We start from the raw sequence: 18,027 nt of genomic DNA, 5'->3' as shown, positions 1-18,027 counted from the left end.
TTTCAAGTAACTGCAAAACGTCCAGCGAGAGCCCAAGGAGAAGGCAGGGGAGAGATGGGATGAGCCAGAAGTTAGGGGGAAAGGACCACAATTTCCTGAAGTGAAAGATGAGGAGGGTGTTCTCAATCAGCATCACCTTACATGGCCAGACTCCTTCAGCAGGGAGGCAGGCTGCCCTCTCTCTGGGCTGCCCATCCAGAGAACACATTTTGTTAGGTCCGCAATTCTTCCAACAGCAGCGTCGGCACCCAGGATGCCGTTTCTGAAGTCATTTGCATAAATCGAGACGCAGCAGGTCGAGAACTCTTGTCTAGTTGTTCAGGTGTGTTCCAAAATAAATAAATAAATAAATAAGTAATTTTGTTTAAAAAACAAACGTTCCAGTGCTTGTACGGAATTTACAATCAGTGGTCAACTAAACTCTGGACATTTCCGTTCTCTCGAGAAAGCGTGTGCGCGATGTGATTGGCTGGGGAGGACGGAGGCGTCACGGCTGGGAGCAGGCGCTGCTGGCGCTGCTTACGGAACGGCAGCTGATCTTGCGGATGGAGTGCAAAGCAACCGTGCAGCAGCCCCGCAGGAGGGCACTGATGTTGTAGATAGGCTGGCCTTGTCTCCTCTGCGTGCGGCACAGCCATGCCACAGTGGGCACCACTGGCACTACCACAGCCAACAGGTCCACAATGAAATGGCGGCTCCAGTAACTTTGGGGCTCTAGGGAGGCTGCCTCTGCCCCTTCTTGGCTTGGCTCAACAGCCTCTTCGTCTGGGGCACACACAACTCTCACCGACTGGCTCGCACTTGAGGGTTGGCGCACCGCTGGGCTGTTGTCTGCTGACCCTACAGGACCTGGTGGCCCAGCAGGATTCTCGGCATGGTCTCCCGCAGTGACCACCGCAGCCGAGTTGGGATCGGAAGCGGCCAAATCTGGGCCCCCATCGGGGAAAGTTTGGGCACGAATCTCTGAGTTATTGGGCTCAGCCCCGTCCTCCATTTCAGACACCCACACTGACGTGGGGCTGCCCAAACTGCAGGCCTGGGACTTCATGACCTTCTCCAAGATGGTATCAAGATCTGGCTCATAATGTACAAAGTCCGTCTGTATGGCTTGTTCCTGCATGCAGCTGGCCTGTACCGCCGCCTCCACGCTGTGTTGAGACCCCATGAGTTTCTCGTACGTGGAGCTGGTTGGCATCCGGGAGCCCAGGGTGAAGGAGGTTTGCAGGGAGGCCTCGTCCGTACCACATTCAATCCCAGAAGACAGCAGGCTGCTCTGCTCCAGCAAGTCCGTCCGGCTCAGAGAGTCCTCTGCAGCCACGAAGCCACTGTCCACCGTCTCTTCCACCGAGATGGTCTGGGAACCGCCCACGTTCCTGTCGGCCGCCCCTTGGTCACTGAGCTTGGTGTAGGTGGAGCTGCGAGTGAGAGAACGAGCCGGGGAGCCGCCTGCCGACTCCGCCGCGCCTTCCTCCTTGACCGCTCCGTTCTGGGCCACTTCCATGCTGTGCAGCAAAGTCTCCAGTTTCCTGTTCTGGATGTTGATGTCCACGAAGTACTTCTGGAGCCCTTTGTCCTTCTCTATGAGGTTGTTCTTGACGGTGTCGATCACCTGCTTCAGCTGCTTGATCTCCTTCCGGGCCTCCTTCAGGGCCAGCTGGGCCTCCACGCGATGGCACTCTTCCTCGATCCAGTCTTCCTGCATCCTCGAGAGCTGCGTCTTGAGATCGTCAACTTCAGAGTCTCTGTTCCACATAAACAAGAAGACAGTCACCACCCCTGCCAATACTGCGCAAAATATAAGAACATCTCTGTGCCGTCTATGCACCGTTAAAAATCCAAACCATTCGGCACCGTGGGGAATGCTTCATTAATGCCACAAATTGGCTTTCAGGAGCTGGCTTATAATAGGGTGGGGGAATAGATTAAGAAAGGGCAGATTTGGGAAATGTAAACATTTATATTATACTCACTCAATAATTTTTTTTTTAAAAGGAGCTGGCTTATAATTTATGCTATTTTTATTCTTTTATATGAATTGGCTTTTTAAAAAAAATTGCAGAAAGAAAGGTGGCTACTAAGAGTTGAGAGAGAGAAAACAAGGTGATATAATGTATTGTCGAAGGCTTTCACGGCCGGAGAACAATGGTTGTTGTGGGTTTTCCGGGCTGTATTGCCATGGTCTTGGCATTGTAGTTCCTGACGTTTCGCCAGCAGCTGTGGCTGGTCTTTTGGTGCTACACCTCTGAAGATGCCAGCCACAGCTGCTGGCGAAACGTCAGGAACTACAATGCCAAGACCACGGCAATACAGCCCGGAAAACCCACAACAACCAAGGTGATACAAGTTCAGCAAAATTACATTTACTTGGATATCTTACATAACTTATTTTGCATCTGCTACCTACAGGGGAGGTAAAATTATTGTATGGAAAACAAGATTCGGGTCCAACTAGATTTCCAGGCTATGAGCGTTTGAGAGTCAAAGCTTCATATCTGATGAAGGGAGCTCTGACTCTTGAAAGCTCATACCTTGGAAATCTAGTTGGTCTCTAAGGTGCCACTGGACCCAGGTCTTGCTCTTCTACTACAGACCAACACAGCCACCCGCCTGAAAATGTCTGCATGGAGAACAAACATCATCTTTAGACCACCAAAAGTCCCTTTCAACAGGATCAGGGCAAGTTAAATATCCATTTTGCACAATGAACTGTGAGAAGCTCTGAAATGCCACATGCGGTCCCCCTAACAGAGGCGGTGTGGATAGTTCCCTGCACTGAAGAGCAGGGAATTTAGGTGGTGACTCCTAGAATGTTAAACTCCCTCCTTCTTGAGGCCTGGATGGCCTACCACAATTGTCTCTTTTCTGGGAAAAGCAAAGACATTTTTTTCTAGCAAGCCGTTACAAGATCTTGGGGCTGTGAATCTTATTTTGGTTACACGGATGTGCTATAGTATTTTATAACTGAACACACCCATGAAGCTGCTTTATACTGAATCAAACCAGCTGTCCATCAAAGTCTGTATTGTCTACTCAGACCGGAAGCAGCTCTCCAGGGTCTCACGTGGAGGTCTTTCACATCTCCTACTGCTAAGTCCATTTGAACTGGAGCTGCCAGGGACTGAGTCTGGGACCTTCTGCATCTCAAACAGAGACTCTTCCACTGAGCCACAGCCACTCCCCCAGTTGCAAGCATCCTTTAGAGCTCTGGCAGGAAGGTGGTCTATAAATACACTGAACAAATATTCTGTGTTTTGTAGATCCAGAGGAGTTATCCATGCTAGTCTGTAGTTGCAAAATAATAAAAATTCCAGTAGCACCTTTAAGACTAACCAACTTTATTGTGAGGCATAAGCTTTCGAGAACCACAGCTTTTTTCGTCAGATGCATCTGACGAACAGAGCTGTGGTTCTCAAAAGCTTATGCCTCAGTAAAGTTGGTCTGTGTTCTATGAGGCAGGAAGAAGGGACTGGGTTGGATCCAGCCCACTTTTTCACTCATTCTCACCCATCTTTCTCCTTACTACATGGCTTGTTCTACATGCCTTTTGACCATGCAGGTCCCATGATGCCCAGTATAGCATTTTTAGTGATCAAAGGGGCCCCTTCCTCTCTTTTTCACTGATGGATCCAACCCTTTGAATGCTGCAGGCACTGGTCCTGTTCGAGAAGATGTCAAGCTACTCAGTGGTGGTCATTCCCTAGAATAAAGAAGGTGTTACCTAGCAGGAAACAGTTCACAAGTCTGGAACACATGAGCTCAGATCTTATGAGGTCGCAGATGCACACAGGTGTGTGATGGTAATGCTTATGGAAAGATCTTCTCAACAAGCTGGACGGCTGTATCTTTAAGCATATACACAATGAAACAACAATGCAAAAAGAGATGCCTGTACTACACGGAGATCTGACACTGGGTTCTATTCCCTATGGGAAACTGGCTTATCAGGCCTTGAACCCTTGAGCAGTGTTGAAGTTCTAGAAGAGTTCCGGTGTCCTTTCTGCCCTGCATATCTCAAGAGTTCCGTCTAAAGCAGTTTTGTATGCTGGACTCATCTTGTCCGGCATTAAGTGTCTTAAGAAGCACAGATGCCCCCACCCCCGAAACTGAACAGCTCAGGCACTGACCTGTCTTGCAGCCTCTCTTGAGTGTCTTTCAGCCGAGCCCTCAGGTGTCGGATGCAGACCTCCTTCTGCTGGAGAGGGGTCAGGTACTGCTCAGGGGTTGGGGGCTTGATCCCATGGTTATCGCTGCACAGCAGGTACTTGGCTGGGCGCCTAGAAAGGCAAGAAAGTTACCAGTGCACCCAAGTCACAACAGTACTCCAACACTTGACCTCTGCTGTTTGATAAAAGGTTAGAGGGCGGCACAGGTCCACTCAGTTATAGATCAGCTGACAGCCCTGGCACCCCTGGAACTGGCCGTGGGGGAAGGAGACAAGACGTGACTTAACGTCATTCAGTGAAAGCGGAAGAACAAGCAACTGCCTTCGCTGACATCCGTCCCTGGTTAGCTTTGATTCTCCCATTTCTCACATCTCTCCCCCTTTTCATTGCTTGCCTCTCCCGTCTCTCTCCTGAGTTGAAATTCAGATCGCAAGCCTCTTGGAATGAGAACCTGAGTTTTTAGCTTAAAAAAACCCACCCACCTTTGCAAAGCACCCTCTTGCCTGGTTAATTTCATGGACTTGAGTGCCAACTATGCCCTGCTTAGAATTTTCTGTGACCCTCATCAAGATTCCCATTTCCTAATCCATTAAGAACCAAAGAGAACAGTAATTTGGTCTTCAAGCGCTGCCTTTAGCCCCAGGTTAAACGCAGTGAAGCAAGAGACACAGGAGACAACGAATGAAGAAATACAGAGGCGTGGCAGGGGGAGGTAATCCGATCAACACCGAAGACAAAAACAAACCTTTACCCTTGCAAGATACATTTGGTTTGCCACACACCGACCAGTAACACTCCAGATGCCAGAGCACCCTCCCTGTGTGCACCCATTGCGACCATCCATGGCCGCTGTCCTTCCGCAGAAAGCGGGTTCCATAATCAGAATACAGAATATGAAAAGAAACTACAGCCAGGCTGTTCTGCCGTGTTCAGGGACAAAATGGCTCTCTCTTGAGGCCTGACACCTAAACACACTTTCTTAACAGGCACGGTTGTTCCTTGATTGTGGAATGCATGAGTCACACCGACCAGCCGGAGTCATTGGTGAAACCAGAGTTCTGTTTGGGAGGTGAGGAGGTGGTGGGAAGGGTTGCCAGATCTGGGAAATCCCTGGAACTTTGGCGGTAGAGCCTGGAGAGGGCCCTCAGCATGGTATAGTGCCACATAACCCACCCTCTGAGAGCCAAGCCACAGGTGACGCCTGACACAGGTTGGACCCTTGTCAGCTTCCCTCAAGTTTTGATGGGAAACGTAGGCATCCTGGTCTTGCAGCTGTAACGGAGAACCAAGCTGTAAAACCAGGATGCCTACATTGCCCATCAAAACTTGAGGGAAGCTGACAAGTGTCCAACCTGTGTAAGGCGTCACTTGCGGCTTGGCTCTAAAGCAGTCATTTTATCCAAGAGAAGCTGATTTCTGTAGTCTGGAGATCAGCGGTAATTATCGGAAATCTCCAGGCCCCACCTGGAGATTTAACAACAGTGGAGTATCGGATCAGGTTCAAGGTCTTGGTATTGACCTATAAGGCCCTGTGCGGACTGGGGCCAGCGTACCTGAGGGACCGTTTCTCCCCGTATATTCCCCAGAGGACCCTCTGATTGGGAGAAAAGAAATTGCTACCAGTCCCTGGCCCCAAGGAGGCCCGCCTGGCCTCGACTAGAGCAAGAGCTTTCTCAGTCTTGGCTCCTACCTGGTGGAACGCTCTGTCTACCGAGACCAGGGCCCGGCAGGATCTACTATCTTTCCGCCAGGCCTGTAAGACAGAGTTGTTCCGCCTGGCTCATGGCTGAGGCTGGGCCTCTGCTGGCTGGAGGATATACAACATCTACTCCCCTCCCTATGAGAGCTGCCCACCACTGTTCTGAAGCTGCTGCCATGTTCAATTGCACTGTTGCACTTTCTGTAATCAACGATATTGCCACCACCAAGAAAAGAGTGATATGTTTAATATCTTTATACAATGTTTTTAATGTTTTATGTTTAATGTCTAATGAAATGTTTTAATGTTGTTATCTGCCCTGAGCCTGCTTGTGGGGAGGGCGGAATATAAATACAATAAAATAAAAATAAAATAAATAAATAAAAGGGGAAAACTGCGGAAACAGCAAAAAGGATTAGAGATCAAAGTGTCTCCCGCGGTGATCGTTTACCAATCCTACAAATCATAAAGTGCACTGTGCACAAAGCTATTAATATTCAATATATATTTTTATATACAGTACAAAGTGCGCTGTGTACAATAAATAACATTGAATAAATATCCAGTTCACATCCAACGATAAATACACTGTAAAATTCGAAAGGTTAAAGAGAACAGATCATGGAGCCGAGGAGCACTCTTCTACTACTCGGCCATAAATGTTGTCAACAATAAGCAAAGAATGGACGTCCAGAGGTGTGTCCTTGTAAACACTTAGATTTCCTTATAACATTAAGTCCTTCTCTCTTTTCCTTTTTCCGATGCAAATTCAACCAGCCGGAAGATGCAAACTCCTGGGTGGGAGAATGCAGAGGGACCGTCCAGCCCAAGAAGAGGAGAGGATCCACCGCTGCTGAGAATCGCTCAACAGGGGGCTAGCTGCTCTTCTGTTTCGGCAAGCTTTTTCAAGAGCGTTCAAATCAGCAATAATCTTCGTCTCCAGTTCGTCAAAGATAGAACTTTCCACTATAAACAACCATAGTAGGCCCCCCCAGATACAGTTTGCATCTTCCGGCTGGTTGAGTTTGCATCTGAAAAAGGAAAAGAGAGAAGGACTTAATGTTCTAAGGAAATCTAAGTGTTTACAAGGACACACCTCTGGACGTCCATCCTTTGCTTATTGTTGACAACATTTACGGCCGAGTAGTAGAAGAGTGCTCCTCGGCTCCATGATCTGTTCTCTCTAACCTTTCGAATTTTACAGTGTATTTATCGTTGGATGTGAACTGGATATTTATTCATTGTTATTTATTGTACACTGCGCACTTTGTACTTTATATAAAAATATATATTATTGAATATTAACAGCTTTGTGCACGGTGCACTTTATGATTTGTAGGATTGGTAAACGATCACAGCGGGAGAGCCTTTGATCTCTAATCCTTCCCACCTGGAGGTTGGCAAGCCTAGAGCGAGGTGCTTAGGAATGCAGCCAGTGAGACACAGAGGAGTTTGCATTTAAAACTAAATGCAGGTACACATACAAAGCTACTCTATACCAAGCCAAGCCAGGTAGCTAGAGAAAGGTGCTGGCTGCCCAATATTATCATCTAGCATTTACAGAGCAATTCGAAGTATTCAAGCTGCATGGTACATTATCTTGTTGCAATCCTTGCCGCATCCTTGTCAAGTAGGCCAGAACTGTTGCAGGCCATGCTGTAGACGGGGAGAAAGTTGTCTGGCTTCCCCTAAGGCCGTTCCGTGAGTCTGTGGCACAGGAGAGACCGTGGCTTCTGCTCTTGGCCATCACACTATGCCAGCTCTGCCATACGCTACACAAAGTTGCAGCTTGTCCAGATATCGGCACGCTGGACAGATGCTGCTACAACTACATGAGTTGCTTTGTATAATGTGGCTTTAAATAATTGGGACATGAAGGCCACTTGTCTCCCGCCAGTGTGATGTGTGGATTAGAGTGTTTGATTAGGGCCAGGAAAGCAAAGGGGTGTTACTTGCACTATTAGGGGGGCTGCACATGCAGTCCCCCCCAATGGGGCAAATAATGCCCCCAGGCTGTCTGGGGTCAGGAAAATGGTGTGGGGTGAAGGAAGCCTCCCCTGCCCCTATGCAGCTGTCCTGAACCAAACTGGACTCCTGCAGCTTGCTTGTGAACCTCCAAGTGGAGCCTGAAAACCTCCCAGAACTATAACTGACCTTCAGAGATCAGTTCCTTCGAAGAAAATGTCTGCTTTGGAGGATGGACTGTATGGCATCACTGCACTGAAAACTCTGCCCTCCCCAAGCTCCACCCCCAAATCTCCAGGGATCTCCCATCCGAGAGTTGGCAACCCTACACGTGCCACTTCAGAATTCAGTTCCCACTGGGAACTCACAGCTGCCAACTGGACGCCAAGTCCCTGGGACATCCACACGTTACATGTAACATCGAGTTACACTCTGCCCTTACAGGAGCTCCTGATATAGATCTGGGAACACACATATCAATGTCAGGGGCATGGGACAGGTTGAACTGCATGTTATTACAGAGCAGGAAGGGGGGAACTGGACATGGGGCCACTATATTTGGCAGCAGTTGTAAGTTTTGTTACATGTAGGTTTCATCCACTATTTCTTTTTTTCCTGCCATCACAGTTGCAGACATCCATAAAGGTTGTGTCCGACTCCAGACACACCTGATTTAAGCTCTTAAGAAACAGGAAAAGGCATAATAAATTTGCACTTCAGTTCACCATTTGCCCAAGAATCCTCCTGTCTGCAGCATTTGATATGCTACAGTCAGGGTTGGCACATCCATAGAGGCAGTACCAGCAGCTGCCTCGAGTGCTGAACTCAGAAGGAGGCATTGTGCCGGCCATGACGACCAGTGTTCCCTGAGCTCCTGTGCGCTCACGCAGGAATTCTCCTCTCTTTGCGCAGGCCATTTCTTCTGGAGCACAGAAGGGCAGCCCTGCCTTCTCGTTCAGCCTGGTGCCTGAGGAGAGGAGGAAGGTGGCGCCTGCCTGCCTCTCCAGCCCTCCCACCAGACACAAGAGCAGTGAACTGCCCAAAGTGGAGCTTCGAGTTCAGCCCCATCAGTGGGGACATTTCTCTCTCTGCCCCCCCCCCCTCTGTCTCAATTTAAGCCTTGGGTGAAGCTTCTGTGCTGGAGCAAGAGACACTCTAGCTGGCTGGGGAGGAGCAAGCTGTGGTCTGACCTTTTCTTCCCCTTGCTCCCTCCTTTCTTTCTTGCCCCCCGCCATGTACTAAAAGGAATGACAGGAGGATTGCCCATTGGAAATAATAGGAGAGGCTTGAAGGCCCGTTGGAGATAATGAGAGCCAGGGATGCCATGCCAATTTACTTGCCTGGGCTCCACTGAAATGCATCACAACACGAAAAAAGTTGCAAAGAAACAGCGGAATGAATTTTCCTTACATGTCGCTGGGACCAGACAGAATACTCTGGGAGTGGAATGACAGCTCCCAGAGTGCAATGACAGTCCCTAGCTATAGAGTTTGTGCTCTGGGACCAGAAGGACAGGTTTCAGAGTAGAATGACAGTCCTTGGAATAGGCTCAGTGCTCTGACAGCCCCTGGGAGTAGAAGAAGTGTTCTGGGACTGGAATGACAACTCCCAGAGTGCAATGACAGCCCCTCAGAGCAGAATCTGTGCTCTGGGAAGGAATGACCGGTTGCACAGTGGAATGACAGCCCCTGGTAGTAGTAGAAGCATTCTTGGAGTGGAATTACAGGCACCACAATGGAATGACAGCCCCTGGGAGTAGCAGAAGTGTTCTTGGACTGGAATGACAGCCCCAGAGTGGAATGACAGCCCCTAGGAACAGAACCTGTGCTCAGGGACTGGAATGGCAGGTCAACGAGTGGAACGACTGCTCCTGGGAATAAGGTCAGGGCTTTGGGATTGGAATGACACCCCCTGTCATTCCACACCCACTGCCATTCCATTCCCAGACCACTGATTCTTTCCCCAGGGACTGTCATTCCACTCTGGGGCCTGTGTTGATAGATCAAGATGGGGTAGTCATGTTTGTCTGTAGCAGCAGAAAAAAGCAAAAGTCCAGTAGCACCTATAAGAGTAACAAAATTTGTGGTAGGGTGTGAGCTTTCATGAGCCGCAGCTCACTTCTTCACTACTGGACTCTTGCTCTTTTTTGTGTTATAATGCATTTCAATGGAGCCCATGCAAGTAAACTGGCATTCCTGGCTCCAATTATCTCCAATGGGCCTTCAAGACTCTCCCATTGTTTCCAGTGGGCAATCCTGTTATTCCTTTTAGTACATCCCTTCCCCCCTCCCCGGCTGGCATCAATTCTACTTCTCAACTTTCCTCAGGCTTTTGGGGGGGAGGGGTGGGTTGCTGCTTTTGGTTGTAAGAGTGACTAGTTGTGTGTACACCGCTGCGGAGGAAGGAGGAAGTGAGGTGAGACACACACAATTCCCTTTCAGTCCCTGTGCGACAGGTAGGAGCAAATCACTGTTGTTGGGTTTAAAGTTGTTGTTTTAAATTCTATTACTTTCCTTCCCCCTTCTCCCTTTCGTTCTCCCTCCCTCTTCCTCTTCTCTGATGTCAATGCTGCTCCCCCCTTCACTCCAGCAGAGCAGCACCCCGCACTGCACCCCCTCTTTATCACCCCCCCCTTCTCTCATCCCCTAGTTTCCATATATCACTCCACCTTCCCCCTTTCCCCCAATAGTTTATTTCAATATTTATACACCACATGCTTAGCTGTCAGCTGCCGTTCACTTCAAACCCAAGGTAATGGGGTGGGGGGGGGCGCAAGTAGGTATCTCGCCTCAGGTGTCAGAAGCCCTGGCACCAGCCCTGGCTACAGTTGCATTTACCATATCAATTTTTTTTAATGGGGAAATGCCACCAGAAGATGAGAAAACAAATCACTGTGGGTTTTTAAGGTCCAGATGTCAGAATCCTTTGTCCCTCAAAGTCTTCGTTCCCAGCTTGACCACTGGTTCAAGGGACTTGAAGTTTAAACTTTTCCTATCATATTATGCAGATTCCTGGAGGACAGACCTATCAAAGGCTACACAGAAGAGCAAGATCTGATTCCAGTAGCACCTTAAGGACCAACAGGATTTCTAGGGTGTAAGCTTTCAAGAGTCAAAACTCCCTTCATCAGATACTGGACTCAGATCTTGCATTTCTACTGCAGACCAACATGGCTACCCACCTGAAGCTAGCAACAAGAGGTAAACGAATCCTGTCTGGAGACAGACAAGTGATAAGGGGACAGCAGGATTTAAGTCCAGTGGCACCTTAGAAACCAACAAGAGTTCTGGAGTGTAAGCTTTCGAGTCAGAACTCCCTTCTGTCTGAAGAGGGGATCTTTGACTCTCGAAAGCTTCCACTCCGAAAATCTTGTTGGTCTCTTAAGGTGCCGCTAGACTCTAATCTTGCTGCTCTACTGCAGACCAACATGGCTACCCACCTAAAACTAAAGTGACAAGGGGCTGCTGTCTCTCTCTCGTGAGCTTCCCACAGCGTAAGGATGGCCCCTGCGTAGGACTGACCCAACCACCCAATTCTGATGGGTGTATTTTTAAACTCGGAGGTGCCGCCTGGTGGCGCTCTGCCCTTCCGGGAGCCAAGGGTTACCTTGGGGTGGGGCTGCTGTCGCTGCCCTTGCAGGAGCCGGAGTTGCTGCTGCTGCTGTACGAGGAAGTGCCGTAGGTGTCCCGCATGCTCACGGGCGGGGAGGGACGCCTGGAGGCAGGAAGAAGAGGCTGTTTCTCGGTCGGAGTGGCAGGGGCCGCTGCAGACTTAAAGAAGGAGGCAAAGCCACTCCTTCCATAAAACTCACGACTTCAAAAACCACCAAACACAAATACATAAGACAGGAACAAGAAGAAGAAAAAAAAAAGAGAAGAAAAAAAAAAGAAAGGACAAGAACAAACAAGCAGGATTCAAAATGGGACACAGCAAAAGCGGCCTCCGCAAACCGGTTAGTGAAGCAGCAGCAAAGGCAGGCCTGGCCGAGGACGGCACTGTAAGCCCCCCCCCCCCACAACCCAGCCGTGCAACCCCCCAGGAGTTCTCTAGGTCCCCCCCCCCCCAACATACTCTGCTCCCTACTTCTCAGAGCAAAGAAAAGGCGCCTGACTACACCACACAGGAAGCAATGAGACATGCAACCTGGGCTCGGAGGGCATCAAGAAAAGGGCATCAGAGGAACAGGAAGAAGACGTGTCGCTGGATCCGCCTGAGCCGAGCGCCTTTCTTCGGCTGCCCCTCTGACCAACATGGAAGGCCTCTTGTTGGAGCAGCTCAGGGGCTGCCAAATGGTTAGCCCACGCCTCTCCCTAGAGCAGCTGGTGTAGCTGCAAAAAGCCCATCAGGTGTGTGCTAAAGAGGACTGATCCTTTTGGGAAATACAGTACCCCAGGATTGGGAGCCATCATGTTTCTAGACATTTACCATCAACCTGCCCTGCCCTGGATAGCCCAGGTGAGCCTCATCTCATCAGATCTCAGAAGCTAAGCAGGGTCGGCCTTGGTCAGTAACAACAACAACATTCGATTTATATACCACTCTTCAGGACAACTTAACTCCCACTCAGAGCGGTTTACAAAGTGTGTTATTATCCTAACAACCATCACTCTGTGAGGTGGTTGGAGCTGAGAGAGCTCTGAAAGAGCTGTGGCTGACCCAAGGTCACCCAGCTGGCTTCAAATGGAGAATCAAACTCGGTTCTCCAGATTAGAGTCCTGCGCTCTTAACCACTACACCAAACTGGCTCTCACACCAAACTGGCTCTCTAGTTTGGTATGGAGATCACAGTTGCAGAGGCAGGCAATGGCAAACCACCTCTGTTAGTCTCTTGCCATGAAAACCTCACCAGGGGTCGGCTATGACTTCAGGGCACTCTCCACCACCACCCTGCTTGACTTGCCCTAAATCGGGAATGCTTCAACAAAACTATAGCTGGGGGAAAACATTAATAGGTTTCAACAGGTTTAAACTGCTGAATGCAAAAGCCACAGCACTGAATTCAAGTCACGATTGTGCATTGCCTCACTGTAAGACAGGAAAGGTCCGTATAGAATCTCAAGAGCTGGAATGGGCTTAAGTGGGGCACCTGAAATAGGATGACCTAAATACAAAGAACCTCTGGTGAGTCCTCCCCGCCTCTCTTTTCTTGCAACTCTCCAAGGAAGAGCAGAACTGCACTATCCCTACGCAGCTTCCTCTATCGTTGAACTGAAATGTTTTGCTAAAACTGACTTCCCCGTAGATGAAATGCATTGCTTCTTGTCCTGTTCTCCATGGGCAAGGTAAACAATTCCCATTCTTTTCAAATATGCTGGAAACCGCTTACATATCCTGTCCCAGCCTCTGGAAATATTAATGCAGAGATTTTCATATCCAAGAAAGACCTGCCAAGCAGTTGATAACAGCTGGGCATACCTATCTCTCTGGGACAGAGCTGAATGTTTGTTTTTACTGGCCTTGCTCCTGCATTTCATTGGGTGGGTCAGAAGCTTTGCAGTTCTGTATTACTGGCACAGGAGCAAGGATCGTGAAAGAAGCCAATATCCTGATTCTTGACTTCAAAGCTCCCTACATGAAACACTGCGGTGCATGTCCATCAAGTGTCAGCTGGGAAGCATAGTTTTGAAAGATAGAGCCGGCGGAGATCTGAAGGGGACAGATTCTCTCACAGCCCTCTGCTGCCACTCCCATGCCAGACTGTCTCCCCTTCCGGAGCTTTTACCCTGTGGCCCTTGCTAATTAAACCTTTGAATTAACTGTGCCTTGGCAGGGCAAAGGCTCTGGAAGGGGAGACACCAGAGACAGCGGAAGGCTGTGAGAGAATCTATCCATTCCAGAGCAATCTCTGCTGGCTCTGTCATTTTAAAACTATGCTTCCCAGCTAACATTGCATCTCCTGACATGTGAAGAACACATGTTTAAAGTATTGTGTAGAGAGACTTTTCCTGCCTGACGTAATGGTGGCAGGGGCCTTGATTCGAAGGCGCTACAGCGAAGCAAACAGAAACCTCCCCATACTAGCCAAGAGACTGTCCTTGCAGTCGAAGAAGCAGATGACCCGGGGCCTGCCTTTGGCAAAGCAGAACTGAACTGCAAATCCCAGCTTCAGTTACTGCAACAGAGGACTCATGTGGGCGGTTTGCACATGCATAGGCGTGAGTGCAGCTGCTGTGCTGAAAGTGTGAGCCGCAGGCATGCAACATCAGATTGCAGCAGCCACTAGAGACAATCCTCTCTTCCTTCCCTGGGGTCTGTGGAAAGACCTGTGCAGCACCGATTCTTTCCAAAGAGAAAGAATCCATATTGCTCTCTTCACTCCAGGAAGGCCGTGCATAACATATGCAAGAGGCGAGGGCAGGAAGGTCTTTGGTGCAAATCCTGTGCTGTGGATTGGCACAAAGACTGCAGGAAGCTCCAGGTCATCTGCAGCGGGTAAGGAAAAGATTAATCGTATTATTCACCTTCGGGATCCCGTTGAGGGTCGTCTGCTGCCTGGCAAGGACATAGCAATGGAACAGCAGGGCCTGGAGGCGGAACCAACCCCACCTGTAAAAAAAGAAAGGAGGAAACATCTGAGTGTGAGATGGCAGCTGGTAATGCTTAGATTCAAACCTACGTTCTCCTTCTTGACCACTGAGATGTTCCTGTTTGGCCACTGAAATACTGCAGCCACAAAACTCTATTCTGATGGTTGTTGTGGGTTTTCCGGGCTGTATTGCCGAGGTCTTGGCATTGTAGTTCCTGACGTTTCACCAGCAGCTGTGGCTGGCATCTTCAGAGGTGTAGCACCAAAAGACAGAGATCTCTCAGTGTCACAGTGTGGAAAAGATGTTGGCAGGTCATTTATATCTACTCAGGAGGGGTGGGGGTGGATATAAATGACCTGCCAACATCTTTTCCACACTGTGACACTGAGAGATCTCTGTCTTTTGGTGCTACACCTCTGAAGATGCCAGCCACAGCTGCTGGTGAAACGTCAGGAACTACAATGCCAAGACCACGGCAATACAGCCCGGAAAATCCACAACAACCATCGTTATCCGGCCGTGAAAACCTTCGACAATACATAAAACTCTATTCTCTTTGGTGGATTTTAACACTTGGTTAACTAACCAGACAAATCCCATATTTTTAACCCCACCCTCTCTTTCTCTGCAAGCTAGAAATCAGAAGAAGATTGAGATTTGGAAGAGCAGCTGCGAGGGAGCTAAATAAGATCCTTAAAGAGAAAAATGTCTCTCTGGGGACCAAGATCGAGATAATCCAAACTATGGTATTCCCCATTACTATGTATGGATGTGAAAGTTGGACAGTGAAGAAAGCTGACAGGAAGAAAACTAATTCATTTGAAATGTGGTGCTGGAGGAGAGCTTTGCGGATACCATGGACAGCCAAAAAGACAAATAAGCGGGTACTAGATCACATCAAGCCTGAATCCTCCCTATAAGCCAAAATGACAAAACTGAGGCTATCATACTTTGGTCACATCATGAGAAGACAAGATTCTCTGGAAAAGAGGAAGACCTAAAATGAGATGGCTGGACTCAATAAAAGAAGCCACGTCCTCCAGTTTGCAGGATCTGAGCAAGTCTGTTCATGATAGGACATTTTGGAGGTCTTTCATTCATAGGGTCGCCATAGGTCGGTGGCGACTTGGTGGCACATAACACATATAACACTTCTCCTCTTCAGGTTGCTTGTTTGTTGCTGTTGTCAGCATTTGGTGAAGGACTGGCTCAAAGAACGAACATGTTAATTAGACCTCTAATCCTCACAGCTTGCTGATACAAATCCTGTTGCCAAGACCTTCCAGAGACAAAAAAACTGGTATGAAAGTAATGTTCCCCAATAGCTGCTGTTAGGCAACCAGAAGCAGTTTGCAGGATCCTGTGCATGCCCACCTACCCTTTCAGTCCTGCCCCACAAACTCCCCACTGTGGGTGCTAACATCCATGCAGCTGCCTGATACTGAATCAGACCCTTGGTCCATCAAGGTCAGAAGTGTCTACTCTGACTGGCGGGGGTGGGGTACTGTGTTTAATGCTCGGTCTCTAGGGACATAACCATTATTAGAGCTAATTGGGGTTTGTACTTACTCCAGGGCAGTCAGGAAAGCTACATCTGCACCCCCATACAAAAGAACCCCAATGAATGTGAATACTTAGAACATACGGTATTTCTGGATCTCCCGTGTCAGTTGGGTAATCTTAAGAGAGACAAACAAATAAAACAACTTTAAGAGGGAGAACAAGGTGACAAGTCCCAAAGTTTGCTTTGCCACAAGGATGAGCCCAAATTATCACACACACACACTTCATCTAATACCTCAAAGTGATTAGGGACGACTGGCACAGCCATTAGAATCATAAAATCATAGGTTTGAAAGGGACCTCTAGGGTCATCTAGTCCAACCCCTGCACAGTGCAGGAAATTCACAACTACCCCCCCACCCACACACAGTGACCCCTGCTCCATGCCCAGAAGATGGCAAAATACCATCAGGATCCCTGGCCAAACTGGCCTGGGGAAAATTGCTTCCTACAAGTTGATGGGGTCTGAACTGGCGGAGACTGACCAAGAGAGAGATCTTGGAGTCATGATAGATAACTCACTAAAAACGTCAGCACAGTGTGCGACTGCCATAAAAAAAGCTAATGCTATGCTAGGGGTTATTAGGAAAGGGATTGAAAACAAATCAGCCGGTATCATAATGCCTCTGTATAAATCGATGGTGAGGCCTCATTTGGAGTACTGTGTACAGTTCTGGTCGCCACACCTTAAAAAAGATATCATAGCACTGGAAAAAGTACAGAGAAGGGCAACTAAAATGATTAAAGGGTTGGAACACTTTCCCTATGAGGAAAGATTGAGGCGCTTGGGGCTCTTTAGCCTGGAGAAAAGACGACTGAGGGGAGACATGATAGAGGTTTACAAGATAATGCACGGGTTAGAGAACGTAGAGAAAGATGTGTTTTTCTCCCTTTCTCACAATACAAGAACTCGTGGGCACTCTATGAAATTATTGAGCAGTCGGGTTAGAACAGATAGAAGAAAATACTACTTTACACAAAGGGTGATAAACACATGGAATTCGTTGCCACAGGAGGTGGTGGCAGCTACAAGCATTGCCAGCTTCAAGAGGGGACTGGACAAATATATGGAGCAGAGGTCCATTAGTGGCTATTAGCCAAAGGAGATAGATGATATTCTCTTTGTGGGGAGGTGGTGCTCTGTTGTCTTGGTGCTGGAAGGAAGGCAGTGGGAGGGCTTCTGGTGTCCTGGCCTCACTGACAGTCCTTTAGATGGCACTGGATTTCTAGCCACTGTGTGTGACAGAATATTGGACTGGATGGGCCACTGGCCTGATCCAACATGGCTTTGCTTATGTTCTTATGTTCTTATGTTCAAAGTGGCGATCAGCATTACCCTGGGCATGTAAGAAGGGGCCACGAGAACTAAGCCCTGATGCAACCTTTCCTGGCCTCCCTCTCATGATCTGCCTAGGTTCACAACTATCAAGCAAAACAGAGAGTATCACAGTAGTCAGCAAAAATTAAAAAAACAAGAAGCTGTGAAAAACTAACTAATGAATACGGTATAATTCAATTCAAATTATTAAACATCATTCCAATCAACTTAAACAATAGTGGATATATACATGTGTGGGGTGGTTACATATACAGAAGGTAAAGCATCATACAAAATAAACGGCAAGGATTCCTATGCAACGTTAAAGTGCCAGTGCCTGAAATTGACATAAAGTCTACAAAGTAACCACCTAAAAGTTCAAAGAGATTCTTCTTGACGGCTCAAGGAAAAATTCATCAACATTAGTCTCTCAATAAATATTCCTCTATGACAAAAGGTGTATATGGTCTTCCACAATATGAAAAGGTGGAGATGATAAATGGCAGTGAAGAAGATAATACGAACAACTGCGACGGGAAGCCAGCAATCTGCCCGTTTCATCTCTTCATCCTGGCAGTCGTTATATCACAGCCCAATATATACACTACAAGCAGTCAATCAATTGCTCGCCTTTAGCATCCGTCTTCCATTTTTTGACGCACGTGCGTCAACAGACAATTGGATAACATTACACTGTGCTTCTGGGGTTGAGGGTAATTAATGCCAAGGAGAAGAATAGCCCAAGCAAGCCTGATCTTGGAAGCTAAGCAGGGTCGGCCTTGCTTAGTAACT

The 18,027-nt window shown here is 48.3% G+C and overlaps 1 protein-coding gene across 1 annotated transcript; it reads right to left on the bottom strand.

Moving 5' to 3' along the window:
• Positions 1–487: 487 nt before the first annotated feature.
• On the bottom strand, positions 488–14,332 carry SNPH (syntaphilin). Its single transcript, XM_054981891.1, has 4 exons — positions 14,289–14,332; positions 11,434–11,640; positions 4,125–4,274; positions 488–1,742 (listed from the first exon to the last, which is right to left on the bottom strand). The coding sequence occupies exons 1-4, from the start codon at positions 14,330–14,332 to the stop codon at positions 488–490; spliced, it is 1,656 nt and encodes a 551-aa protein (XP_054837866.1).
• Positions 14,333–18,027: the final 3,695 nt, after the last annotated feature.

Source organism: Eublepharis macularius, chromosome 5 (genome assembly GCF_028583425.1).
Source record: "Eublepharis macularius isolate TG4126 chromosome 5, MPM_Emac_v1.0, whole genome shotgun sequence".
NCBI classification, from domain to species: domain Eukaryota; kingdom Metazoa; phylum Chordata; class Lepidosauria; order Squamata; family Eublepharidae; genus Eublepharis; species Eublepharis macularius.
Note: the sequence above shows the minus strand (reverse complement) of the source record. Positions and strands in the feature narration are given on the sequence as shown.

What these genes read in the sequence shown, in the direction of transcription:
- SNPH (XM_054981891.1), bottom strand. Translation starts at nt 14,332, where the DNA reads ATGTCCTTGCCAGGCAGCAGACGACCCTCAACGGGATCCCGAAG. An exon ending in CCCTCAACGGGATCCCGAAG is followed by an intron (nt 11,641 to 14,288) that starts GTGAATAATACG and finishes TGGTTTTTGAAG; the next exon opens with TCGTGAGTTTTATGGAAGGA. An exon ending in CAAGAGAGGCTGCAAGACAG is followed by an intron (nt 1,743 to 4,124) that starts GTCAGTGCCTGA and finishes TATGTGGAACAG; the next exon opens with AGACTCTGAAGTTGACGATC.